At 53.1% G+C, this 26,554-nt stretch overlaps 1 protein-coding gene across 1 annotated transcript in view; it reads right to left on the bottom strand.

The window, feature by feature from the left end:
• The window catches only part of CDRT4 (CMT1A duplicated region transcript 4), a 28,183-nt gene extending 8,657 nt beyond the window's left edge, over positions 1-19,526 (bottom strand). The window contains exons 1-2 of the mRNA XM_027691637.1: positions 19,418-19,526; positions 15,875-15,981 (exon numbers count right to left, since the gene is read on the bottom strand). Coding sequence (XP_027547438.1) covers positions 15,875-15,902 — 28 coding nt within the window. The 5' untranslated portion in view covers positions 15,903-15,981; positions 19,418-19,526. The remainder of the gene's footprint in view (positions 1-15,874; positions 15,982-19,417) is intronic.
• Positions 19,527-26,554: the final 7,028 nt, after the last annotated feature.

Raw genomic sequence — 26,554 nt, 5'->3', positions numbered from 1 at the left:
CCTCCTACCTGACCCTCTGTGAACATCTGCCACCTCAAAGACTAAGAATTTGGCACAGACCCCACCAACCTGCTCATCCTGAAGCTCCTCATCCCCAGGGCACTTTCTGCCCATGTTTGATGTCCCTGGCAGGCTCTGCCATGGGTGCTGAGGGAACAGGGATGAGAGCTGAGATCCATCACCAGCAGGACAGCAACACCTCCATGCAAGTGAAATACCAGATAAACCCAACCCTGACACAGCAGCCACAGTTTCATGGAATCACACACTGGTTTGGGTTGAAAGGGACGATAAAGATCATCTCATCCCACCCCCTGCCATGGGCAGGGACACCTTCCACTAGCCCAGGTTGCTCCAAGCCTCATCCAACCTGGCCTTGGACACTTCCAGGGATGGGGCAGCCACAGCTTCACACCACCCTCACAGGGAACAATTTCTTCCTAAAGAAGTTTATGGGATGAAAGTCCCATTAACACCAGGACTCAGTGCAACTCCTGCTGTTTGCAGCCATTTCCCCACCCTACCCACTGAGCAGCAAGGGGAGAAACAGAGTCTTCCAAGTTCATTTGGAAATCCAGCACATTTTCCCCTTCCTGCCCATGCACAGCTCACAGCCAAGGGCAATAAGGTCATTTCAGGACAGCCCCGGTTCAAAGGCTGGTGACACAGAAAATAAAACCCCCATTCTCCTGCAGCATGACCCCCCCAGTGCCAGCAGAAGTGTGTCATCCCACCAAGCACAGGGAGGGAACAGCAGGGCATTGTGCCCACAGAACAGCCCAGCACGTGCTGGTTGGGGGGAGCACCAGGACCTCTCGTCAGGGAGGGCAGAGGAGTTGGCAGAAGAACATTTTCCCAGTTAACTGTGAGACTCCAAGTGAGGAGAGAAAAAATACAGATGCACAGCCACATCTGATGGAGGCATTTTGGAGAATAACCAGTCCCAGCCACGCTGGGGCTGAGCATCAGCTCCCATTTCCCCAAGGAACTGGGAACAGCCTCTCCCAGCCCTCCCTTTCCCCACTCACCCACTGCACAGCACATGCTTTACTTGAAATCATAGAATATCCTGAGTTGGAAGGACCCACAGGGATCATCCAGTCCAACTCCTGGCCCTGCACAGACACCCCAACAATCCCACCCTGTCCCTGAGAGCATTGTCCAAACCCTCCTGGAGCTCTGGCAGCCTTGGGGCTGTGCCCACTGCCCTGGGGAGCCTGGGCAGTGCCCAACCAGCCTCTGGGGGAAGAACCTTTGCCTGAGATCCAACCCAAACTTCCCCTGACACAGCTCCAGCCGTTTCCTTGTGTCCTGTCCCTGCTCTCAGAGAGCAGAGATCAGTGCTGCCCCTCCTGAGGGAGTTACACACAGCTGTGAGGTCTCCTCTCAGTTCCTCTTGTCCAGGCTCCTGGAGCTTCCCCGTTCACTTTTAACTCCTGATCTCCTCTGGAAAGGATCCCAGGGGTGAAGAACAGCCACCTCCTCTGAGAAGCCAGAGGAGCCCTTTCTGCTCCCCAGCATCTGGCCAGGGGCCACGTCCCCAGCTGCTTTTACACCTCTGATCCCTCTGGAGCACTGTCCATCCCCAGGGAGAACTTAACCTCCTTGTTGTCCACCAGAAACAAGATCAGGGTTGGGGTGTGGAGGAGGAAGCAGTGCCGGGGTGGACAATGGGCTCTTTGTCTGCCTGGGAAGGGAGACACAACAGCACCAGCAGTTCCATGCTGGGCTGGTGGGACAGAGCAGATCCGCCTGTTCCTCCTTCGCTTCCCGGAGGCCCCTGCAAGAAATCCTGGCACTGCCACTGCAGAGCTGGGCTTTGCTTGAAGAAAACTTGTTTCAAAGCTTCAAGAAAGCTTTCTGCTGGTTGGAGCATTCTTAACTCCCAGTTTGAGTTTCCCTAATAAATCCCAGATTGCTCAACTTCCACAGCACTGGGCTATGAGCTCAGGCAGCAGTTAACCCTTTGCAGCCCCAAACAGGGAGGGAATAACCTCCTGTTTTATTTGCCTTCACTGACTTTTTTGGGACAAGCTGCTCACTAGGGAAGGGGACAAATAGTCACAGTATCCATCCCCAACCCAAAATCCAGCACCCCTGCAACACAGCACACACAGATTTCCTGCAACCTCTACAAAGGGCTAAAGGGGCTCCAAGGGAGCTGGAGGAGGACTTTGGACAAGGGCCTGGAGGGACAGGACAAGGGAGAATGTCTTCAAACTGACAGAGGGCAGGGTTAGATGGGATAGTGGGAAGAAATTCTTCCCTGTGAGGGTGCTGAGGCCCTGGCACAGGTTGCCCAGAGAAACTGTGGCTGCCCCATCCCTGGAAGTGTCCAAGGCCAGGTTGGACGGGGCTTGGAGCAACCTGGGCTAGTGGAAGGTGTCCCTGCCCATGGCAGGGAGTGGGATGAGATGATCTTTCATGCCCCTTCCCACCCAAACCATTCTGGGGTTCCATGATTAAGGCACAACTGTTTGTGGCAGGGAAGGGATGTATCCAGCATCGTGTCCTCACATCTCTGACCTTCTCCTACATCTTCCAGAGGTGCTGCCTGGAATGGAGAGACTTAACTGACCACAGCAAAGCAGGAAAAGCAGTGAGTGCTCCCCAGAGCTTTCAAAGCACTGATGGCCATAAAAGCCTTCAAAACCTCTACAAAAACAGTCTCCTCAGCATTTTCCTCTCCATCCAGGCTTCCCTCCAGTCTCTTCCCACTGCTCCTTAGCCCAGTGCAGCAGGCTCAGCTCAGGAGGAGACACCAGCTCAGCAGAGGTTCCTCACCCTCCTGCAGCACCCAGCTCCACCAGGGAAGAGCCACCACCATCACAGCCCAGCTCAGACAGGCATGTCCTGAGGTCAAGGGGACAAATCTGGCCCCACACAAGCCTCCTCCCCAGCTGCATTCCCAACCTGCCTCCCCTCATCTCTCCCCTGACTGACTCCAACCCCAGCAGTCCGGGGGCTCAGGCTGTGTTAAAATCACCCCACTGCTAATCCTGTTATCCACTGGGGTCTCTCATACCCCCACTTCAATTCTGATGTTTGTAAACACCCTGCTAATAAAAATTAACCCAGTGCAGCAGAGTCATGTACCTGGAATCCCAGCCAGAGCATCCCCCTTGGAAGCCCTATGGATGCTCCACTCCACAGAGTGAGGAGGAGCCAGGATACCTCATGTGTTTATGAATAAGCACGTGTAGTTTGAGCTACACTTGGTGACTCAGCAGGATTTTCCCTGGAAATGAGCTGGCCTGGGGAGTTATTTTAGTGCAGCTTCTGTTTTTAGTGACTCTTGCAAGACTCCCGCTGACTAAGCAAGGCAGCAAACCTTGCTGTGAGCTGGATCTTCCTGAAAGCTTACTCACCCATGGAATTTCACCCATGGAAGCCTTCCCAGAGGAGTCAGGGATGTTGCTCCCCATGTGCAGATCCACATGCAGAGTTGGAGCTTTCATAGTTCCCCTGCACTTGTGTCCTCTACTAACACAGGCACGGGACACCCCTGTGGTGGGTTTGCAGGAAAACACACCATAAATCCCGGTGTTTGTGCCTTTCCAGTCATGTGGGGCTCTGCTTTGTCATGTTGTCTCCAAATCAATCCCCCAGGAATGCCATGGCACTTCCCCAAGTGCTCTGGCTGGTAACCCAGTGGTGCCAGGGCAGGTGGTGACAAGGTACACACTGGAGACCAAGGCTACCCTGTGACCACTCCCAAGGGGTGCCTGATTTCTGACATCCAAAGGCCATGCCTTGGAAAGCTTTCCAGGGAAAGGTGTTCATCTCCTCGCTCCCCAGCCCCAAATTTCACCCTAATTCTCCTTAATCAGCAACAAGCTGATGGAAGTCATTACAAGCCTTCTTGGTTCAGCATCACCCTGTTCTACTTCAGCTGTCTGATGGTGGGGAAAATCAGAGCTAAATAGACTCTTGGTGCTACTGAAGAACAAGCATTGACCATTTTCCCCAGGAATCATTTTCCTAAGATATCATCCAGTATGTCTGTGAAAGAACAGCCAGTCTTCACTTCAAAGTGACCAGTTCAATGGAGCATTTTCCATCCTTATTTCTCCAGCAGACACACTGTCCCTTGCACAGGCCTTACAAGCACCTCAGTGGTGATGCTCCAAGTCTTGTGGTTGGAGCAGAGCACAGACAAGGGTCCTGTCCCACCAAGGGGTCTGCCCCAAGCACAGCTTGTGTGCAAGACCCCAGCAGCTCTAAACCAGCAGCACAGGCTCTTTTCAACCTTTCCCAAGTAGAATCATGGAATCCCAGAATGGTTTGGGTTGGTAAGGACCTTAAAGACCACCCAGTTCCACCTCCTACCATGGGCAAGGACACCTTTCAGCATCCCAGGTTGCTCCAAGCCCCATCCAACCTGGCCTGGGACACTTCCAGGGATGGGGCAGCCACAGCTCCTCTGGGCAACCTGTGCCAGGGCCTCACAGCCCTCACAGGGAGGAGTTTCTTCTATAAAGCAGAAGTAACCAGATCAATATTTAGGCAGCAAACACTGAGTTTCCTGCTGCTACAGCCACATTCCCAGGCTCCTCTTGCACAGGGATCACAAGCACACGGAGTTGGCTTCAGGGAGGCTGTAACATGCAGTCACCTGCAGTGTTCTCCCAGGCACTGACACAGCTCCAACACCTCCAGTACTCGTACAAGCAGTAAAAAACACAGTGCTGACAGTTAAAACACACCCTGCAGAGAGGAGGGACTGGATTTGGGATCAGATGAAATCGCAGGCCTGAAGGGAGCAAGAGCAGGCTGGCAGCACGGGCAGGGACAGCAGCTCTGAGGATTAGTCAGAGAGTCAAAAGTTCATATTATTCCCACAGAAGGAAAGTGCTGTGAGGGCACTGCACTCAGGTTAAGGACTTAAACACGAGGGAAAGGAGATATTCTCAGCCAGGGCTTCCCCCTCACAACACATCACTTGCTTTTTCTCCATGGGCATGAAGCCTCAAGGAAAACTTGACACAAGGTCAAACCCAAAATCCAGGGAGAGATCAGCACCTCTCAGGCTGGGATCTCAGTCACCATGGCCAGAACACTGGGCAGCAGCCCAACTGAGTCCCATCATCCAACAGCACATGGATGGGGCCATGCACCCAACCCATGTGGAACCAACCCACCCGCTGCCTCCACACCACGAGTTCCACACGGAGCAGAGCCATGGGGATGGGACAACCTCAGGGGTAATGCTCCAAATCTAGGGGCTGATCACAAAGCTGGGATGGGGTTGAAGACTGGGAGGTTCCCCTGAAGTCCATCCTCACCCAGAGAAACAGCTCAGCCCCCAGTTCAGAGGGATGTTTGCAAACCTCCAGCTTGCCCGTGGCCCTGCACAGCCTGGCCCTGAAGGGGCTGCCAGGAAGAGAACAGGCTGAACAAGGGGGGTCTGGGGCAGAACTAGAGCTGACATCAGCCTGTGGTTCTCAGGCAGCAAATGGGAGTGATGAAGTTGCTGGGGTGGAGAGCAACAAGCCTGGGACACCCAGTGCTGCTCCCAGAGGGCCTTCCTGCCTCCTTCCCTGGGAACTGCCCACCCAGAGCATCCCTGTGTAAAAATTCAGCACATTTTGGATACGAAGACAGGCACCTTCTCCCACATTTGATACAAATTCATGTACAGAGAGATGCTGAAGCACAACAAAAACCTCAAATCCAGGCACAAATCTGACTCATTTACAGTCAGGTCTATCTATAGCACAAAAAAAATTAAACCCACGGACCAACAGGAAGTAAAAGAGTGTTTTCTCCTTCCTCACATCCTCCTTACTGTTGGGTTGTCCTCAAACACCCCAGCAAATGCCTGAACAATGCAGGTTACAGCAACACAACAAGGAGACTTGGCCCAGATCCTCACCCAGCATAAATCAGCACCGTGTTAGCAGAGCCAGAGCTTTATGACAGCAGCAGATCTGGCTCAGGCTCAGCCCACAAAACCAGCTGCCACCAGGCTAATGCAACACAAATTAAGCATAAGGTTTTCCAATCAAGCCTCACATCAAAAGTAGAGCTATCTGATTTAAGTTACAGGCACGGCTTCCAGCTAATATTTGGTTTACCTTAATTACTGGGCTATTGGCCTCTGCAGCAAACTGAGCTTGATAGGCAAGATCCTGCTGGCAGCCCACATGAACTGCTGAAGAGTCATTTCCACTGATGCTCCCCCAGTCACCCAGTGCCACAACCACAGTTGGCTCCATCTGCCCCGTGGAATTCAGATCACTTTTCCTGTGAAAAAGCTCTTGGCTGGGATCACATGTACCCACACATCTGTGGAGCCCAGCCCAGAAGGACCCAGGGCTGCCAAGGGGTCCATCCAGCTGTCAGGTGGTGCCTGTTTGACTTGTAAAACAGACACAGTGTTAATTTGAGCATTGCTGGGCTTCTGGCTGCTCCTGCACCACACAGGAACAAGAAGGAAGCTCTGGGTTCCCACTTTTCCTCCCTCCCTATTTTGGTGTCTTTGATCCCCACAGAGTATCACAGGGAGGAAGTAGATGAGTCAGGGAAGCCACATATTTCTCCTTTACCAAGACATACTACAACATGACTCAATAAACACAAGAGACAGAACACGTGCAGCAATCCAGAAAGAATGGGGGAGACTCCCAGGGTGGCTCAGACCCAGACTCCAAACTCAGCCTGATAACCCCGGGGGGGTTCAGCTGGCTGGAGCACTCAGAGTGTGCTGAGGAGAGTCCAAAGCGTTCCCACTGTGTGGTTCATCAGCAACTCATACACTGCTCTGGCAAGTCCCCACTCACAGCTTGTGAGCAGCTGCTGGAGAAACCCTCTCCAACATCCATTTGAATGGACATCCCCATTTCTGTCTGGGAATGGCTTCTCACTTGCAAGCTGGACAGAGACCACATCAAAAGTCTGCACAGAAAACACGTCCCTCCTCACCCAGCAGCCTGGTCTGAGAGGCAGGGAGACACCTGCTCCTTCCTAGAGGGGCCACCTCAAGGGGACACTTCCATCCTGTCAGTCACTCACAGCCCCTCACCAGTGCTGGCTGCTGTTGTCACATCAGGACACGGCACTGAAGGGGTCTGTGGTCCCACCACAGCCTGGTACCCCCCCAGGGCTGAGCTGCAGCAAGTGACCTGCCTGCTGGGCAAGGCACTGGGATAGAAATCCACCTCAGAGAGGAAGGAATCTCATGTAGCTGGGCAGGTTCGAGCAAGTGACAACTAAGGGATGAAGCTGCTCTTCCACGGATTTCCTGGAAGACTGAGACAGCCATGAAAATCAGCTTCTCCACACCTCTGTGATGGGGAGCAGGAGGCAAAGCTTTCAGCCAGGCTGTCTCCTCACTTCCCTGCCTACCCAGCCTGGAAGGAATTTGGACAAGGACTTGCACTGAGCTAACAGACCCCAACTCTGCAGCACAACACTCCACTTTTCCCAGACTGTTTTGGAAGCTCCAGGAAGGAGCTGTGCTTGCAAACCACTATCTCCTGCAGCGGCCAGAAGGAATTTCACTGAGCAAGAGGTCAAGAAGTGTGGCTTCCAACACTTCCCTTCCACAGGGCAGCCCCTAATCATAAAGCTCACTGCTTTATGTGCAGTGGTTCACAGAACTGCTGAGGCTGGAGGTGCCTCTGGAGATCCTCTACTCCAACCTGCCTCCTCCCAGCAGGGCCAGCAGCAGGTACCTCAGGACTGTCTGGGCAGATTTTTAATAAATGAGGATGGAGACTCTTCTGCTTTATGCTTTTTCTGCTTTAACTAAAATCCCAGTCTCTGATCATGGAAAAAAGGTTTTTGTGTGAAGGCATTCAGATCAGGAGGCATCCAACCTCAACAGCAATAATGAGTTGAGCTGTCTGAAAGAGAGTTGGGAGGAAAAAAGCTTCAGCCTGAAACTATTTTGCTGGAATAAATCTGCTTTTCAGAGCTCTTGACTTTTTGACAAGATGAAAAACTCCAACTGGAAAATATCCACTTTGCATCAAAAACCTGATCAGGCAAGAGAAGAGAAGATTTTGCCTTTCAGTGAAAAGGATCTCTCCAAGTGGAAAATTTGTACTGTTTGTTTTCATTTTGTCATTAAATCCTCCTTAGCACAGGAAAACATTCCCAGACAGCTCCACTGATTAGCAACTGGGCTGCTCTGCCATCCTGAGAAGTGACACCGTGCCCCAAGCACGGCGTTCCTGCCGCCGGGCACTGCTGGCCCCACGTGCCTCTGCTCCTGGCTGAGGTACCTCTGCTCCTGGCTGGGGTTTCTCATGGCCCCAGACTGCCTCCTGCTGAGCTGGAGGCCCACAGGACATGTCATTGCCCAAATATCTCCAGGGCTTCAAGCCAAGCTCCACGCTCAAAAAAATCCCTGCTCCAGTCAGCTCCAAGCCCTGCTTTTGGCTTTGCTGGACCCTTTGAAACCACACAATCACAGAATCAACCAGGTTGGAAAAGACCTCTGAGATCATCCAGTCCAACCCAGGACCCAACCCCACCTTGTCACCCAGACCATGGCACTGATGCCACATCCAGGCTCTGCTTAAACACCTCCAGGGACGGGGACTCCACCCCCTCCCTGGGCAGCCCATTCCAAGGGCTGATCCCTCTCTCTGGGAAGAACTTCTTCCCAATGTCCAACCTAAACCTGCCCTGGTGCAGCTCAAGGCTGTGCCCTCTTGTCCTACTGCTGGTTCCTGGGAGCAGAACCCAACCCCCCCCGGCTCCCCCCTCCTGTCAGGGAGTTGCAGAGAGTGAGAAGGTCTCCCCTGAGCCTCCTCCTGTCCAGGCTGAGCCCCCCCAGCTCCCTCATGGATTCATTTAGGTTGGAGAAGCCTTCTAAGATCACAGACTCCAACCATTCCCCCAGCACTGCCAAGGCCTCCACAAAGCCATGTCCCAAAGTGACACTCTTACACAGCTTTTAAACCCCGAGGGATTGTGACTCCCCCACTGCTCTGGGCAGCCTCTTCATGGAGCAGGAGTGGATGGACAAGGTCATCTCGCCCCCCAGCTGCCGTGAACGTGCATGTTGTGAGAGCCCAGCACACATCCAGGACCCGCCCCGCATTCCCTGGAGATGCCTGGCCGGGAGGAGCGGGGTGTGTGCCTCTCTGACACGAGCTGTTCTGGACACAGCCTGCAACGTGAGCCAGGGGCTGGAACAGCAGCTGTTTTTAGCAGGAAGATGCTGCAGGGCTGTGACAGTCCTAAAAATGCGAGGTGGGAATGTTCAGTGTGCGGCCAAATCAGCCTCGGGAACTGCAACACCACTTCGGACAATTAATCTTCCATGGGAAGGGAACATCCCCCAGCCCACCCTCCTGAACCCAGGATGACCCAAATGGGGCTCCCCAATCCCTCGCTCCTGAACAACAAACAAGAGAGAACAAAGGCACAAAAGGAAACCCCACACAGACCCCCCACCAAATATAACCCAGGAAGGGACTGGAGCGTACGAGCAGCAGGACCTCTCCTGCTTAGTTCATCCACGTGGATTGGCACATTTATCTGCTCCAATGACTTTCTGAAGTGGTTTAGCTACAGCAGATCCTCACTTGTGTTTTGTTTCCCCCCTACCCCAAGGTCTCCAGTGCTCCTGCTGGAGCAGCAGTGACTGCACACGATGATAAAGGTTTTACAGGTCCAGGAACAAAATTCCCTCAAGTAGTTGTGGTTGCTGAGTTATGGTGGGGTTTGTGTGTTTTTGGGAGCCTCCTGGAATGACCTGAGTGATTGAAGCACCTCCTTGATGATTCATTTTCCTGCAAGTCCCTGATGGATGCTGCACGCCACAGAACAATTTATCTTCCAAAGGAAAATGCAGGCCTGTGTTCCATCAGGAATGTCACAGGAGCACAGCAGAAGGACCCTCCCAAGTGAACTGGGTTTTGTGCCTGAGCAGCCCTTCCCAAACCAAACCTTTCCCCTACGATCCAGAGCTGGGAAGTCAGTTTTAACAAGTGAAGCTGCGAACAGCTCTGTCAACAAGGAAATAGTCAGAGCACTCGTGTCACCGCTCGTGTGACCCTTTCTGTATCTGCCATCTGCAGCAACCTTCTGTCAACCACCAGTTTCACTCAGCACAGGAAATTCTCCCCATTTTCAGACCACAGCTCATCAGAAGGGAAAGCAGCTCTCCCAGAGCCCTGCAGCCCTCCCAGAGTCCTGCAAACAGGTCACAAAAAGCCAAAACAAATGCTTTCTCAGGACACAGGGTGCTCGTGCTTTTTGCCTGTAACTGCACACAAAGCTCCAGAAATCTGATTAATTCCCACAAACAGACATTCCTGTTACCAATGGATGCCCTGCTCTCCTACAGGGACCAGTTCTGGCTTTCACCAAGACTCGCTTGAGCACTATCTGATCCCTATGAACAAACCCAAAGCACACTTAAAACCTTTTTTAAAGCTAAAAGAGGGTCAATTTAGATTAGATATAAGGAAGAAGTGTTTTACAGTCAGGGTGGGGAGGCCCTGGCACAGATTGCCCAGAGAAGCTGTGGCTGCCCCTGGATCCCTGGAAGTGTCCAAGGCCAGGTTGGACAGGGCTTGGAGCAACCTGGGCTAGTGGAAGGTGTCCCTGCCCATGGCAGGGGGTGGAACTGGATGATCTCTAATGTCCCTTCCAACTCCAACCAGGTTGTGATTTTAAGATAGCACAGCCACATTTAGACTGCCCCCAAATCAGCACAACTCCAGGCTCCTTTCCCTAGGATTAATGCTGGAATGTGAACAGGGACACACTGACCCAAGTGCTCACCACCTCCACAGTTCTGCAGCTTCAGAGGATCCTTTCAGCGCCCTTTAGATGGCAGCAACTTTCTGAAAGCTGTGGGAACACTTGGATAAGGGAAAAGAGATTTAAGTCTGGAAGATGAATCTGGGTGAGCAGGAGGTCAGGGACAGAGCTGAGTGTGCTCACACTGCCCAGACATACACACAGGCTTGATGGATGCACTGCTGGAGCTGGCCAGCAGCGCCGAATAAATGCAAGGAACACATCCAAAATGGTCCAAAGAGCTTTGTGGTGATTTCTAGAGGAACTGTTAATCCTTTTCTACACAAGTTGCTGTGTACAAGCTGCTCCATCAGCAGGACTAAGCCCTGGACCCACCTGGGCTGAAAGGGACCACCAGGCAGCAGCTCAGTGGGGACAGAGGTGCCAGCAGGACACATGTGATCTCACATTGAAACCTTCAGATCAGCCACTCCCAGTTAAAAATGTGCACTGCTTTTCCACCAGGATCCCCAAGGGATTTGCTTGCAAGTTTCCTGCATCTCTCACACATTCCTGCAGGGAAGCTTTTGATATCATTTCCAAGAGAAGCAAACACCAACTCAATCTGGACACCAGCAACACAAGATTCCTAAGAAACACAAGTGTCCACCACTGAATTCATCACTTCCTGCATTCTCCTTCCTGAGCTGTGCTCAAGACAACATTCCTTTGAATTTCTGCTGAGCTGTCCCTGGAGAACAGCTCAGCCCTCCAGAGTTCAGCCTTCCACCACCCTCTGCTTGCTCCTGCCCTTATCTGCATTGCAGAAAACATGAAAGTGAAAATCAGAACACAATCTTCCCAGGGCTGCAGAGACAGAGGGCAAAAGCCAAAACCAGTAGAACAAGTGGCCCCCACAAACCTGCCTTTTCCCTGAGCTGGTAAGAAAGGGATGTCTCGGATTAACACTTCATAAAGCTGGTTGATTCAAAAAAAATGAGGCACCCTCAAATGAAAGAACAGGCCACTATGTCCAAAAGCATCCAGAGGTTTTTGTCGCCAGCTGTGACACACCCTTGGCTGGAGCTCCCTCAGCAAAAGGTTCAGCCCCTCTGAGGTGCTGGGCTTCCAGAGACAAGTCCCTTCCAAACCATCAGCCACATCCAGCCCATCACCTGTGGGACTCAGCCCTGCACAACAGACATTTGACACCCCAAACCACTCATTGGATCTCAGATCCTCCTTATCCAGAGGAGCCAAATCAGGGCATTTGGATCCAATTAGTTTTCCTAATCTGCCCTGAAAGTCAGCCAGGGCTGAAGCTGCTCCAGCTGCACATATGGCTTAGAGCAGGAAAGGCACAAGTCCCTCAAAACATCCTCTTCAGAATATATTTCCCAATAGTGCTACTCCTCACTCCAAAAGCAAAATCACTCCATTGAAGTTTTCCTTCTCAGCAAAACTGATCATGTAGCAACCTTTGTTTTCCATCTCCAGCCACAAATTAACAAACCCCTTGGTAGGTTTGTAAGCAGAGCCTATGGCTGAGACAGAATAAAATTCCTTAATTGTTTGTTGGGGTTTTGGTGGGGGGTTTTTTTGTTAGGAGCAAAGAAACTCCATGCTGCAGAAAGCCATCCAGCTCACACAGACACCTCCCTGTGCTGAGCAGTGTTCCTTTGGCACATCCAGGCTGCAGCCAGGAGCCAGGAGGAATGTCACACCCCAGGGGCAGACACAGGCAGCAGTGTTTGGAGCCAGCCTGGGACCATTGGTGCTCCACAGCAGCACCAACCCAGCTGGGCTGGGCACATGCCCAAAGCCCCTGAACATTTGGAATCACGAGATCTCACATTTTGGGGAGGAAATATTTCTTTGCCCAGCTTTCCCTGCTGCTCCTCCATGCCCTGAGGTCAGCAATGAAGGCAGCCCAGACCCAACAGCCCAAGGCAGACCTGCTGCTCTCCCATCTTGGCACATCACTGCTCACCTGACCTGGCACAGGGCACCAGCAAGAGCTGGCACTGCTGTCCTGTGGGCAGAGCAGCTCCTGCACACCACAGCAGCACTGCCAGCACACCCCAGGGGCTGCATGGCCCCAGGGAGATTTTAATTGGGACCCTCTTTCATGGTCCAGACACATCCCTTCCTGTCAGTCCTCATGGTACAGGGAACAAGCCTCAGGTGGCACAGCAGAGGACAAGTGAGATAATTCCTGCTCCTTGGCTTGTGGAAGTGAGGAAAGTTTGTGGAGCCCAGCTGAGGATCTCACCCATTTGGGTCTTTCTTTGGGCTGGAGTTCAAGGAGATCTGGAGGTTAAACCCTCAGCTTTTGTCCAGCTCTGGGGCAGATGGAGAAGAACCCAGATAACCAATGCTGGCCTCAAGTGGTGTCTGAGGAATGGGTGGGGATGGGTCTGGCTGGGCAGGACAGACTCTCAGAGGAGCACCCAACACACCCAACTGTCTCCAGCTGGTCCGTGGGTACCTTAGAGCAGCCTCCAGGCTTCCTTAAGAATAGGGAAAAGCAGTCAGAGCATCTCAATTTCCTGATCATGCTTCAATTCCTATTTAACCTGCCTTCTGGATCCGTTTTTCCACTATCCAAACTCCAAAATGAACAGACATTCCTTTCAGCAGAAGCAGCCAGGGCTGCACTGATCTGCCTGAGCCCCTGCAGAGTTACTGACTCCAGCTCTGGCCAACCCAGAGCACAGAGGCACGGGAGGAAGTGAGGGCCCATGGCTTATCCAGCAGGTCCCAATCCAACATCTGCTTCCTATGTTCCCCTGGGCAGGGCTCCAAGTGCACGGAACACATACATCTGCCTGTCTGTCTGTCTGCATGCAGCACATGCCATTTGTCTCCTCCAACACTCCTGACCACTGATCCCAGCAAACCTTGGTGGAGCAGAGGAAAAAGCAGCTCCCCAAGAAACACACCTCATCCCTTGGGACAAAGTCAGGCTACCAAATCAGAGCTGCAAGTGGAACAAGCAGTGATCCCTGCCCAAGAAACAGGGCTGGAGAGCAGCTCAACCTCAGCAGGATGAAACCAGAGGCACACAGGGCATCCTTGCCCACAGCAGGCAGGGCTGGCAACAGAAACCTCTGCAGCTGGTGTATGGACAGGGCTGGAGGATCCAGGGGAAGCAAGGAGCCCACAGGGAGCCAGTCCCACCCACCTTGAGGTGTCTGGAGCAGGACTGCACCTCAGCACGTTGTTTGGCTGCAGGACAGCCTGACCCGTCATCCAGCCCCAGGCTGGGGGAGCCCGTGGGGTTGGGGAGTCCCACACTAGTCCTGATGAAAAACAACTGATCCCCTTCAGGATGGCAAGTGTCTCACAGCCCAAGGCCAGCTGATCCACACACCCAGTCAGATGTGGTGGCCTCAGCTCAGAGCAGCCTCAAGGCTCCCTGCACTGTCACTGCAAGGGGCACAGGGGGATGTGAGGACCAGGGCAGTGTCCCAAGAGGGGACAGGCCTTGCCAGCTGGCAGGGGATCTCTGCACAGCACCCAGGGACACATCACCTGAAGCCCACAGGCCACCAACAGGCAATCCAAGAGCTGGTTAGAGCTCCTTGAGCTATTTTATTCCACAGCACACAGGTTGAAATACCCTGTTAGAGGTGGCAGAGGAGCTTGTCTGTGTGCCTTCAACAGAACAGCATCAAACCAGCTCCCAGTCCTATGACAAAATTACAACCATGGCCCATCCCAGCACCATTTTCCAGCTATTTCATACTCTTTGTTTGTATAATCTTCAAACTTTATTTGAGCAACTCATGGAAAAAAATATACCCTGGTGATGTGTGAGTTAATGAGTGAGCACAGCTACACAGAACAACTACATACCCACTTCTCTGGGGGCAGAGAGAGCAGCACCCAGCTTTTTAAACCAAAACAGCAACCTCTCCAGATGGAAACGTCCTTGTGCTGCAAATTCTGCTTGGAAAACAAGGAGGACAGCCCAGGATCGTGGTCCTGCTTTTGCACTTGGAGACCACATGTAGCCATGGGATTCACTGGCCAGAGATGGCAGGAAATGTTACAGGAAGGTCCTGAGAGTGGAAGAGAGACAAGGATCTGTCAGAGGTCCCACTACAAGGCTGTGGCACAACGAGAGTCACCTGCAGCATCAGGGACCCTCTTAGGTGGAAGAGCATCTCTGCCTGCACCGACAGCCCCACGTGCAGCCACAGAGGCTGAGCCAAAACATTCCCACCCCCAGGCAGAGGTCTCAAGAGCCTGCAGAGATGTAGCAGGTACAAGCCAGAACATGACTGCAAGAAGGTAGAAAACATCCAGGAAAATGCAAAACACCAAGAATTAAACTACAGATTCCATCATCACTTAATTACACCGTAGACTCCATCATCACTTCCTACCCAGAGGTGTAGGAATTACACCCTGTACACCCAGGGGCAGGCTCTGATGGCTCTGCAGAGCCTGGTGAACACACAGAGTTTGATGTTCATACTACACGTACCCCACCAAGCCACACAGAAAGTGATTTTTGTGTTACCTGCTGCAAAAACAAGTTCCCTGCCCATTTCCATTGCACGGGCAGCGAAGCCTTAAACGAGCCACTAATGGGTCCAATTAGCCACTAATGAACCTCAATTACTGGGCATCACTGAGCGGGGAAGTTACACCTCGGGAAGCACCTGCCACAAGAACTTAAATGAGCCTCACTGTTTTCTGCTGAGCTGCCCGTAACAAAATCCGAGTATTTTCAGCTATTTCAGGACACGCATCCCACATTTCCTAAGGAGGTAACTCCTGACTCCATTGGAGCTGCAGGACACGCACAGCGAGGGCTGGCCCGGCACAACCAACCAAGGTCAAACAGAACATTAAACCTTATTTAGCACAGCAGAGCCCCAAGTTCCAAGCACAAAACCATCTCCATGTGGGCAGCCACAGACACCAAAGGTGCAGCTTCATCAGTGCAGTTGAGTTTTAAGTTTCAGCTCAGTAGGTATTTAAGATTATAAGAAATCCCAGAGTTTTGCAGGAGACCAGCGTGGGTGAAGTGCCCTCGCTGGAGGGGCACACCGTGGGCATCCTCCAGCTTCCTCTGCTTTATCCCTGCCCTGGGCAACAACCGGCAGGATCCTGCCCATCACCCCGGCACGGGGCAGCCCGTACCTGTGCACAGGCTACTTACTGAAGGTGTCAGGAGGAGGTTGTTCCATCCGTGTCAAGTGGCCAAATTCATCCTGCTCTGACAGCTCCAGGATTTCCTTTAAAAAGCTGCCCTTTGGCTCACTGAATCTATAGTGGGGCACAAAGCAAGCAAATCAGCCTTTGGCGAAGTGGCCAAAGCTTTTCTTTCCCTTTTTCCCCCCTCGGGGACACGGGTGAGGAGCAGAGTGCAGGGAGGTGCCCTGCTGCCAACAGAGTTACTGCAGAGATGTTATGGTGCTCTCCCTGCCCGGCCTGGGAGTGCAGCTCCTGACTGAAAGGCTTGGAATCGGGCTTTGGGTGCTGGGCAGTGCACACAGAGCTCACGGTGTTGGAATAGCACTGGGCAGGTGGCAAAGTCATACATTTTAAAGAAAAAAAACTAGCACAATGAGAGAAATTTCAGCCTCACCCTCCAGTGCTGTGTGTTCCTTAACACACTCCACGCTCAGACTGGCAGTGCTGGGACTGAAGTCCCTCCAGAGCAGGCGGCTCCAGTGACCCCATGGGTGTCCCCCTTGACTCCCTGCTCACCCCACACTCACAAGGTTCCCTCACCAACCTGGCCCCAGGTTTCCCACAGCATAGTCACAGAATCCCAGAATGGTTTGGATTGGAAGGGACATTAAAGATCATCCCATTCCACCCCTGCCATGGGCAGGGACACCTTCCATTAGCCCAGGTGGCTCCAAGCCCTGTCCAACCTGGCCTTGGACACTTCCAGGGATGGGGCAGCCACAGCTTCTCTAGGCAACCTGAGGCCCAGACTTCTGGTTTCTTTAAGTCCCTTCATTGTGGTGCAGTGATGCAATAACAGCTCGAGCTGGTGCCTCCAGGGAGGGACCCCAACCAACAGGATCCCTTGGCTTTTGTTCCCTGACAATCAACATACCCATTCCAGGGGTTATTTTTGTGTCTGGGGTCTTATCGTTGTTCCCTGGCTCCTGCAGAGTCCCAGGGTGACTGACCAGCCCTCAGCTGGCACCACAGGGCCTTGGTCAGGCCAAGGGTTGATGCCAGTTCTCAGCTCCTTGCCGGGGTTCCAGCCATTCCCCCACCCTGGGCACAACCTGCAGCACACACTGAGCTGCCTGCACTGGGGATGCTCCTCATCTCTAGGTACCCCATTGCACAGACTTTTCCACCTCTCCTTACCCAGGGCACTTGGCTTTGCACCACAAAAAACCAAGCATGTAAAGCGTGGGGCTGCTCTGCAAATCCCACTCTCACCCACTGCGAGCTGGGAGCTGGGCAGTGGGCACAGGTTGCAGACACTCCTTTGCTTTCCTTTTCAACACCCTCCCTCTGGGCTGCTGATCCCCCAGACCCAGCTCACCACTCCCTTCTCTAAGTCACCTTTCCTTGCTTTTTCCTTCCACTCCCAACCTCACCCATCCCCATTTTCATACCCTCAGCCCCCAGTACCTGTGGGTGCAGCAGCCAAGCCTGGAGCAGGGCAAGTTCTGCTGGAATCAGGCCCCAGGACACACCCAGGAACCCAACCATTGTTGGGTGCCTATGACAGCACAGAACTACTTTAACAGCAGCACCTGATGGAGTGAGAGGGGGAACTCAGCCTAGCTGCTGGAGGTGCTTTTATCCCCCAAAGCCACCTCAGACAGAGCCATCAGCTGAGCCCTGCTCCAGCCCCCACTGCACACCTTTAAAAGGGCATTTGAAATGTCTGGGGGAATTTCTCAGCTGGGTTTCAGCTGGATCAGCCAGCTGGCTTAAAGGCTACCAGGGCAGAGGCACTCAGTGCACTGCTACAGAGCTCATTTCCTTAGGAAGTAACCCTAAAATCAGCCTGGATGTCTCCAGTTGTTCCTGTTGGCCTGTGCATGGCCCTTGCACAGCCTCATCTGTCTCTCCAAACGTTTCTTTCTCCCCTGGTTACCTCCCCACAAGGACATGCATTTTTCTGGGCAGCTGATCCAGATCCTGTGTGCACTCCTGTGGCAGGGGCTGTATCACCATCCTCCTCCCACACCAGCTCTCCAGAAACTACAAATCTTGAATAGAAAAAGTCCTTCTGGTCACTTTGGTGCTGCTCCCTCTGTGACTCTGCTCCTGAAGCCTGTGCTGCACATACAGCTCAACTGATACTGAAAGAGGGCAGGGTTATATGGAATATTAGGAAGAAATTCCTCCCTGTGAGAGTGATGAGGCCCTGGCACAGGTTGCCCAGAGAAGCTGTGGCTGCCCCATCCCTGGAAGTGTCCAAGGCCAGGCTGGACGAGGCTTGGATCAACCTGGGCTAATGGAAGGTGTCCCTGCCCATGGAAGGAGATTGGAACTGGATGATTTTTAAGGTCTCTTCCAACCCAAACCATTCTGAGATTCCATGATATGATGCTATGATATCATCCTTCCTGCATCCTGTGTGAACAAAATACCCACATCCAGCCCTCTCAAAGCAACACCAATTAAATGCCTGAAACAACACTGGCCCATGCACACCCTGGAGCGGGTCACCAATCCATGGATATTGTCCCCCAGATAACTCAGATGAGTCTATCCAGTGGTTATCACACCTGCCTGAGTGTCCAAAAAGCTGGAATTAATCTGTGGCTCCATCCAGCAAACAGATTTGCTGACAGATTGGAAGTTTAATTAATAGCAGGAATGTATGTTAAGCTGCTCTGCACAAACAGGCTTGGTGATACATCCAGAAATGCCTCTGAGATTTGAGGCAAGAAAAGAAACCTTAAAAAGCCCCAAATGTTCTCATGTTATGAGCCCATGCCCAGGGACTGCTCATGCCAGGTGCTGCTCATCAGCTCATTCCTTTGGCTCCCAGAAATTCGGGATTTTAAACCCAAATTAAACCCACTGTTAACCAGAACCTGCTCATTCAACACTACAGGGAGGTGGAGGGAATCCCATGCAGAAATTCCTGCAGCCTCAGGAGACCAGCTGGCCCAGTTGTCCCAGCCTCCAGCAGCATTTTATACCCTTTTGCAGGCCAGTGTGCACCAAAGTCAATCCCAAACATCTCAGCTTCCCCTTTTTGGATGCATTAATTGCATGAGCATCCAGACAGCTCCTCCCACAGTGCCCACTGGCTGTTCTAGTCTTGGGAGAAACCACGTTTCCCATCAGAGACTGTGGAAAGGGAGACTTTGGGGGTGGAGGTGGGAAGGACACACATGAACACCTGACTATCTTACATCTCCATCACACACTGGTGTAGGAAAACCACTATAACAAGGAGAACATCCACACAGAAGCAAAGCTGATCCACGCTTTGGAATAGGACTTCTGTAGGCAGAGGGAGCTCATCCTGGGTCCTTTAAAGGCTGGCTACTGGTCTAAACCATGAAATAACAGCCCAGCTGCTGCCTTTAGCATGTCTTTGCATCCCCACACGCTGGGCATGGGTGTGTGTGTCCATGCAGAGGGTGCAGAGCAGCACCAAACCCCAGCACAGCCACGGAGCATCGCCGTGGATCAGAGCCTGCCTGGCTCAGTGCTGGTTGTGTATCAACCCACAGACCCTTGGGACTTCTAAATATTCTGCTTTTACCTCCATGTACTTAAAGAATATCCAGCCTGGCCCCAGGAGCTGCAGCCTGCTGGAGCAGGAGATGGATTCAGGGCAGATTCTGTCTTACACTGAAAATCCACAGAGGGGAATGTTTTGCAATAGGAGGAGCAGGAACGGGGTGACCTCATAGATACTCCCTACACAAAGCCTTAGGGAGCTTCTGATTCCTCCCAGAGCTTCCAGTTTGCTTCTTATGACAAACTGGAGCTTGTGATTCTTCCCAGAGCTTCCATTTATCTTCCTGTGACAAACTGCAGGAGAAGTGGAGTCTGTGGGAGGAGGCTGGGCAAGAGCCCGTTCACCAGGGAGTTACAGGGCTTTCATCCTGTCCCTGATCCTCCTTCCCTGCTGCAGTGCAGGGATGTGTGTGCTCTGAACCAGAGCTGCTGTGCTTCCCCTCTCCTGCTCCCTGCGTGGGGGACAGGAGGGGACAGGAGGGGAGAGGAGGGGACAGGAGGGAACCACTTCCCCCTGCAGCCCCTCGCCCTGTCTGTGATGTCCCACCAGGTCAGTCCCCACCACAACTGCCTTTAGGCACAAAAATAGATGTTTTCTGATGTTTTCTGTCTGGAACACGTTGCTCTCATGGAAAGAGTTGATTTGCACCTGCAGCAGGTGGGTGAGGGCTCCCTGCAGGAAGTTGGGTGTGATTCTTACCCGATTGCACATGGGATGGGGATTTGGACGCTCATGCTGTGTCTGGATTGAGTAATGTCTCTGGCAAGAAGCAGCAAGTTTGGGAAGTGTGTAATGGTGCCTCTCGTGCCATGAGAGCCTCGAGGGATTCCTGGCTGTGGAGGGAGGAGAGGACAGACCACCCATGCAGCCACTGCCCGCCCTGGGGCTCTCCCAGTGGGCAGGACTGGTAATGCCAGGACAAATCCTGCACCCAAACCCATGGATATGTCTCCTCCCTGCTGGCCTCCCCTCCCATGGGATCACCCCTGAGTGGCCAGAGGACGCAGCAGTGTGACCTCTCCATGTCCTCAAAGAAAGGGTGAAGGCTGAGCCAGATGGGGAGGAGGGAGAGCAAACCATCTTATTTTTGGGCAGATTTTAATAACCACAATCCTGAGCAGTGCAGTCAGACAGAGGGAGGGGGACGCCCGTGGCAGGGGCAGAGGGAGGGGGCCGGAAGGGACCGAGGTGGGGCAAGATGGGGAGGATGCTCCCAAAAGACAGCAGGCAGAACCCAGCAAATTCAACTGAGCCCAGCAATTCCACCTGAAACAACCCCAGGAGAGGGAGAGGGGCTGGTCATCTGCCCCTCTCTGGGACAGGCAGTGATTGGGGATTACAGGAGCCGTCACCATCCCCGTTACCAGCAGCTGTGCCTGGATACAGTCTGGCAGCTCTATCCCTCTTTCCAGGGAAGCTGGGGGCTTCTGCAGCTGAGCCTCTTTGGTAGTGACAGTAACTGTTTTCATGGAGCATCGTAAATAAAGAGGCATTTGGTGAACACCCAGGGGCAGAGCCCTGCAGCCCAGCCAGGAGTTTCAGCGCTGAGGTCACCGCTGTCCCAGCCCCAGCATGTCCCAGCCCTGTGCTGGGAGGAGCAGGGACGGAGGCAAGGAGGGTTGGTGGGTGCACCCAGCTCCCCCCAGCCCAGGGGAGAAAGGGTGAGGGGAGGAAAAGGGATTAGAGCTTCAGATGATGCTGTTCCACCTGAGAAAGCTGCGGGTCGCCTGCACTGTGGATGTTGTTTGCCCATCCCAGAGATGACAGCAGAGGGGTGGCTGAAAGGAACAGCTCTCCAAGGCAGCTGTGATGGAAGAAAAGCAGGTCTCCATCCTGCAAGGTCATATTAATGAAAGTAGGAGGATGCAGGTTCAGAATAAGCAAAAAGAGGGTTTTTTTCAGTGTGTAGTTAAACTGCAACAGGTCCTGTGGATGCTGAGCTTGTGCTGGTGTAAGAGCAGCAGAGAAGTTCAGGGAAGAGTTTCCATTGGGGTGATTTATCTACACTCCTGGAAATCACCCCTAGCTTGAGCAGTCCCTGCCCTGGGAGAGCCTGTCCCTGTGGAGCTCTGCAGCCACCCACCTCTGGCCACTTTGGGACAGTGCTATTCCAGGGATCAGCCCAGCCTGGAGCTGCCCAGGCAGCCTGGGTGGCACCAGGCAGCGATGCCAAAGGGTTCTCTGGCCCCAAAGGACACAGAAGTCCAGCACTGAGGAAACACATTGACATCAAGCACTAAGGAGGCTTTCAGGAGCTCTCTCTGGTTCACACATTCCTGGAAATGAATAATCTCTTCCTCTGGGATCCCCCAGCCCCGGGAAGAGGCGCTCCAGCCTTGCTCTGGAAAAAGCAGCATGAGGACAATCTGAGCCATCCCGGCTCCAGGCTGGGCTCTGGCAGGGCTGGGAGCCAAAGCCCCTCCTGGTGTGACACGAATCCGGCCCATCCTGGCCAAGCTCGGCCACATCACTTCCACTAAACCCTGTCCCTGCAGAGCCGGATCCACCACGCAGCACTGGCCCACACCATCCTTCTTCCCTGGGCTGTGGCCCTTTCCAGATGCCTTTGCAATGTGCAGGAGAGATGTAACCACTTCCAGGATTTACTGTTCATAGCCAGAGGTGCTCATTGTGTGCACAGCGAGGGGGATCCAACAGGGAAGTGCCTGTAGAGCCAGGCTGGGTCCTGCTCAGGATCACATCCCAGAGGTCCCACTGCCAGGAAGGTGGGTGTGGTGGGATGCTGGTGTGATCCAGACCTACTAAAGAGAGGGAAAGCACGGTGGCATTGTGTCCAGCACAACACTGTCCCTGTGTGTCCTCTGCTCGTGCAAGGTAGGTACAGTGGTAGCTCTGTTTGGGGAAACTGAGGCAGGGAGCCAGGGCAGCCCAGTTCCTCCAACAGGGTCAATACTGGAGCTGTGGTCAAGGCCTGGAGATCTTCTCATGGTCAGAGAAAGTTGCAAGTCAGAGTTGAGCTGAGGACATCCCCAGCCCCAGAAAATCCCTTTCTGTCCTGCATCACCTGCATTCCTCCTCCTCCATCTGGTTAAAACACCCTCAGGGCTGGGCTGACACAAAGAAGGTCTCCAGTCACAGGGAAGGGCTGGAATCCCACATTTGAGGGTGTCCCCAGCAACAGGAAAGTGCACTCACAGTGTCAGAGACACCAAAGCTGCCCCTGGTGGTAATGCTGCCAGGTCAAGATGATATTTTGTGTGTGTTTGGGGTTTTTTTTCCCTAAATTTGTGCATTTTGCTCATTTCTCACACACCTTGAGCTGTCTGGATGGGGGTTGCCTCCAACACAATGGGAGAATTTGGGGCAACATGGAGGATGATGGCCTGATGTCCTTGTGACTGGTGAGAAACCATCCCTCCTCTTTGGGCAGGAGCACAGCAGCCAGAGGACAGGGACACCATGGCAGAGCTCCAGGTGGCAGGGAATGTCAGCAAGGGATTGGAGAGCCCAAATGTCACACTGGTCATGTTATAGGGAGGAAAGAAAAGAACTGGCCACAGATTAAAAAAAAAAAGGAAGCCATGAAGAAGAGTGCAAAATTCTGGCCATGGCCACAGATCCTGACACAAGGTCTCCTGTCAGCCCAGGGTCCTCCCCGTAGTCCTTTGTTAACACAGAGACCAAACCCCACATCTAAGAAAATAAGAAAATATTATTGATGATGATAACAGTGTTGGCTATCTGCTTTGATACCCAGGCCAGGCCCGGCAAGGTCAGGTTGGACGGGGCTTGGAGCAGCCTGGGATAGTGGAAGGTGTTCCTGCCCATGGCAGGGGGTTGGAAGTGGTTGGTCTTTAAAATCCCTTCCAACCCAAACCATTTGGGACTCTATGATTCTGTGACACTGAGTTTCTCATCCTGGCTTTCCCAGAGCTCCAGCAAAGCCCTCAGCATTAATTTCCACAGTGTGATGGAAAAGTGATGCGAGAGGGGTCCCATGTCACGACACACTCTTGGAAGTGTCCCGTAGCTTTCCGAGGGGTTTCCAGGACTGGGCAGAATTATTTGGCCATGCCCAACTAAACATGTAACTCTTTGCAGTTCCAGCTTCTTCAGGAGGGGCAGAGGAGGGGCAGGGACTGAGCTCTGCTCTGGGGGGACCAGGGACAGCAGCCAGGGAATGGCTGGAGCTGTGTCAGGGCAGGGTCAGGTTGGATCTCAGCCAAAGGTTCTTCCCCCAGAGGCTGGTTGGGCACTGCCCAGGCTCCCCAGGGCAGTGGGCACAGCCCCAAGGCTGCCAGAGCTCCAGGAGGGTTTGGCTGATCCTCTGGGGCACAGGGGGTGACTCTTGGGGATGGGCCTGTGCAGGGCTGAGGGTTGGACTGGATGATCCTTGTGGGTCCCTTCCAACTCGGCATATCCTGGGATTCTGTGATTCCCTGCTCGGGGCACTGCCGGCCGGGATGTGCCACATCCCCCCAGCCCTCCCCAGGAGCGGCTCCAGCGGCAGTACCGGGCTTTTCCAGCTCTCGGGATGTGGGAGCCGCAGAGCCAGGAAACCCCATCAGGCTGTGAAAGGGCAGAGGGCAGCCTTTCCAAGGGCCTTTCCAGGGGCTGCTGTTTCGCCCTCGCTGCCGAGCGAGCGCTGGGCAGGACGAGATAAGAGGATCTCCGGGAAATCTGAGTCAGCCCCAGCCGCTCGGCGGGGCGGGAGCGGTGGGAACACGCGTCTCTCCGTGAGTGTTTCAGACAGTTCCAACGCCTCTCCCGACACATCAAAACAACTTCTCGGATTGCCAGGGGATGGGGGAAGTCAAGGACCACTTTTCCTGCCTGTGAGCAGCGTGAGTAGTGGTAAACAAGCGGCCTCTCCAGGGTGATATCCTCCCCTCCTCGTGCTGCCTCATTTATTCCCTGTAGGAAACGTTCCAATGCAAATCAGCCCCACTCTCCTCATTCATGGCTTGGACTTATTCTTGGAGGAGGAAAGTGCCAATTTGGGACTCACCACCTCATCTTGGCAGAGGCATCTCCAGAGGATGGAGATTCAGGAGAAGGTTTGTGAGGCTTGAACAAGGGCCCTGGCACCCACGTGGCCTTACTCTGTCCACCCATGGTCACATTGGCCTCTTGTCTTTCACCTTGTGCACCAAAACAAAGTCTGTCCCTTCACCCACATTTGGGCAGTACCCAAATAAAAACCCAGGATAAAAGCCTTCAGCTCCATGGCTTTGGATTGGTCCAACACAACAAGTCCATGATGACCTTCCTCATCACAGAACTACACAATCAGCCAGTTCTTCCCCCAAAGATCCCATCCCAGGGAGCAGAGGCAGAACCTTTTCTGGAAAGCTGGGATAAATTCAGGTTTATTGGCACATCCCCAGCTTGTGTTTGCGTTGGTGGGAAGAAGAGGTGCAGCCAGGAGATGCACAGCTCTGTCCTGAGTAATTAAATATTGAAAGTAATATTCTATTCTGTTGTAGCTGGGGAGAAACAGGCTCTCTGGGGAGTGGGTTGTCACGTCTGGAGCTGGGCACCTCAAACCCGTCTGGGGCACCACAACTCCTTGGGTGTGGGTGGGTGCTCATGGGTGAGTGCTCATGGGTGGTCCATGGGGTCAAAATTCAGTGAATTTGACTTCACCTGTATGGGATTGGTTTAAACCAAGTGACTGAAATGTAAATCAGTGAATTTTAACCTTCTGCTGTGGTTGCTGATGACTGATATTGTTCAACTACCAGTCATGAACTGCCATAAATTGCACATCTTAGAGTGTCCAGCCAGCACTTCCACATGGATCCATGTCCATGCTTTAATCTCTCCAGACACTGAAATCCTTCCCATTTCCCCTTGCAGCTGCTGAGTCCTGCAGACTTGCAAGGTTTCAGCCTTTCAGTTGTGCTCATTTTTTTTTTATTTGCCCTTTCCTTGAAGGACTGTGACACATCCCACACATCCCACACATCCCCAGCCGTGTGCCTGCAGGACCCCGAGGCTGCTGGCTGCACTTGCTCGGGCGTTGCTAAATCATGTTTTAAAAAAATAGCTCACAGTGTCCCCACACAGGGCTGTGAGCACCAATATTTGGCTTTTTATTCCGAATGACACGGGAAAAACGGAATGTCTCCCCTCCGACCCCGGGAAGGGTCACACAGATGGCTTCCAGGCCCGGCAAAGCTTTAGGACATGGGATAATTCCCAGGCACATGAGCTGTGCTGCTTCCTCTTGTGTAACTACAAGATATTTGCAGCTGCAAGTCAGAGGTCCTGCGTGCTCAAACCACAAGAGCAGAGCCCAAGAGCTTTGCCAGGAGGGGCCTGAGCTGGAATTTCCTTCCAATGCATATTTAGACTAGGAGAGACCTGAGTTCCTGTGGAGTTCACATCTGGGGCTGCTCCCAGCCAGGAGAGGATGCTCAGGAGGCAGAGGAGGGTTGTGTCTGTAGTCATCCACCCAGGGAATTGCAAAGCTCCTGGTGCTTCCACACCTTTGGGTGTCGTTGAGCCTCAGTTAAAGCAGTTGCTGACATTCAAAAAATGGATGAAATCCATACCAAATCCATGCAAGCTGCACAGGGCCATGAAACCCCTCTGCCCAGGGGCTGAGCAGGTGAGGAACAGGGGGAAGGTGATTTCAAGCTGAGAAACAGCTCCTGCTGTGGAGGGACAGTACCCCAGAGCCCTGTTCTGTGGGGTCCCCTCTGCCTGGCTCTCCCAGCTCCAGATGGGCACATAAATCCCATGGATGATGTGTTCCCACCTTCCAAACTTCACAGAGACATGGACCAAAACCTCTTTTCCTGGGAGAAATCCTGGGTGCAAGCACAGGGAGGAGAGTGAAGGGATCCCAGCCCCTCGACACCCTCCTGCAGAAAACGTGCAGAAAGTTGAATTTCTCCTGCTCTCAGCAGCCTCGGGAATTTATTTTATAAGGGATTTTTCAACATGAAAAAAACCCACGGCAGACTTTTTGGTGTTTTTCAGAAGCAAAGGGCACAAAGGGCAATTCCACTGCCTTTCGTGGTCCCCCAGCACGGCACAAACCCCGTGAGCCCCCGCAGGGCTGCACACCCTCCCCTCCCAGCTTGGCAAAGAGCCACCAGAAAACAGGGAAAATTTGTATATTCCTAAGAAATCTGCCTTCACTCAACCAGATTTGCATAGGTCAAGGTGGAGCCAGGCAGCCACAGCCAA

Source organism: Neopelma chrysocephalum, unplaced genomic scaffold, assembly GCF_003984885.1.
Source record: "Neopelma chrysocephalum unplaced genomic scaffold, ASM398488v2 Primary Assembly neopelma1_84, whole genome shotgun sequence".
NCBI classification, from domain to species: Eukaryota; Metazoa; Chordata; class Aves; order Passeriformes; family Pipridae; genus Neopelma; species Neopelma chrysocephalum.
This window is presented reverse-complemented; position numbering and strand designations above follow the sequence as displayed.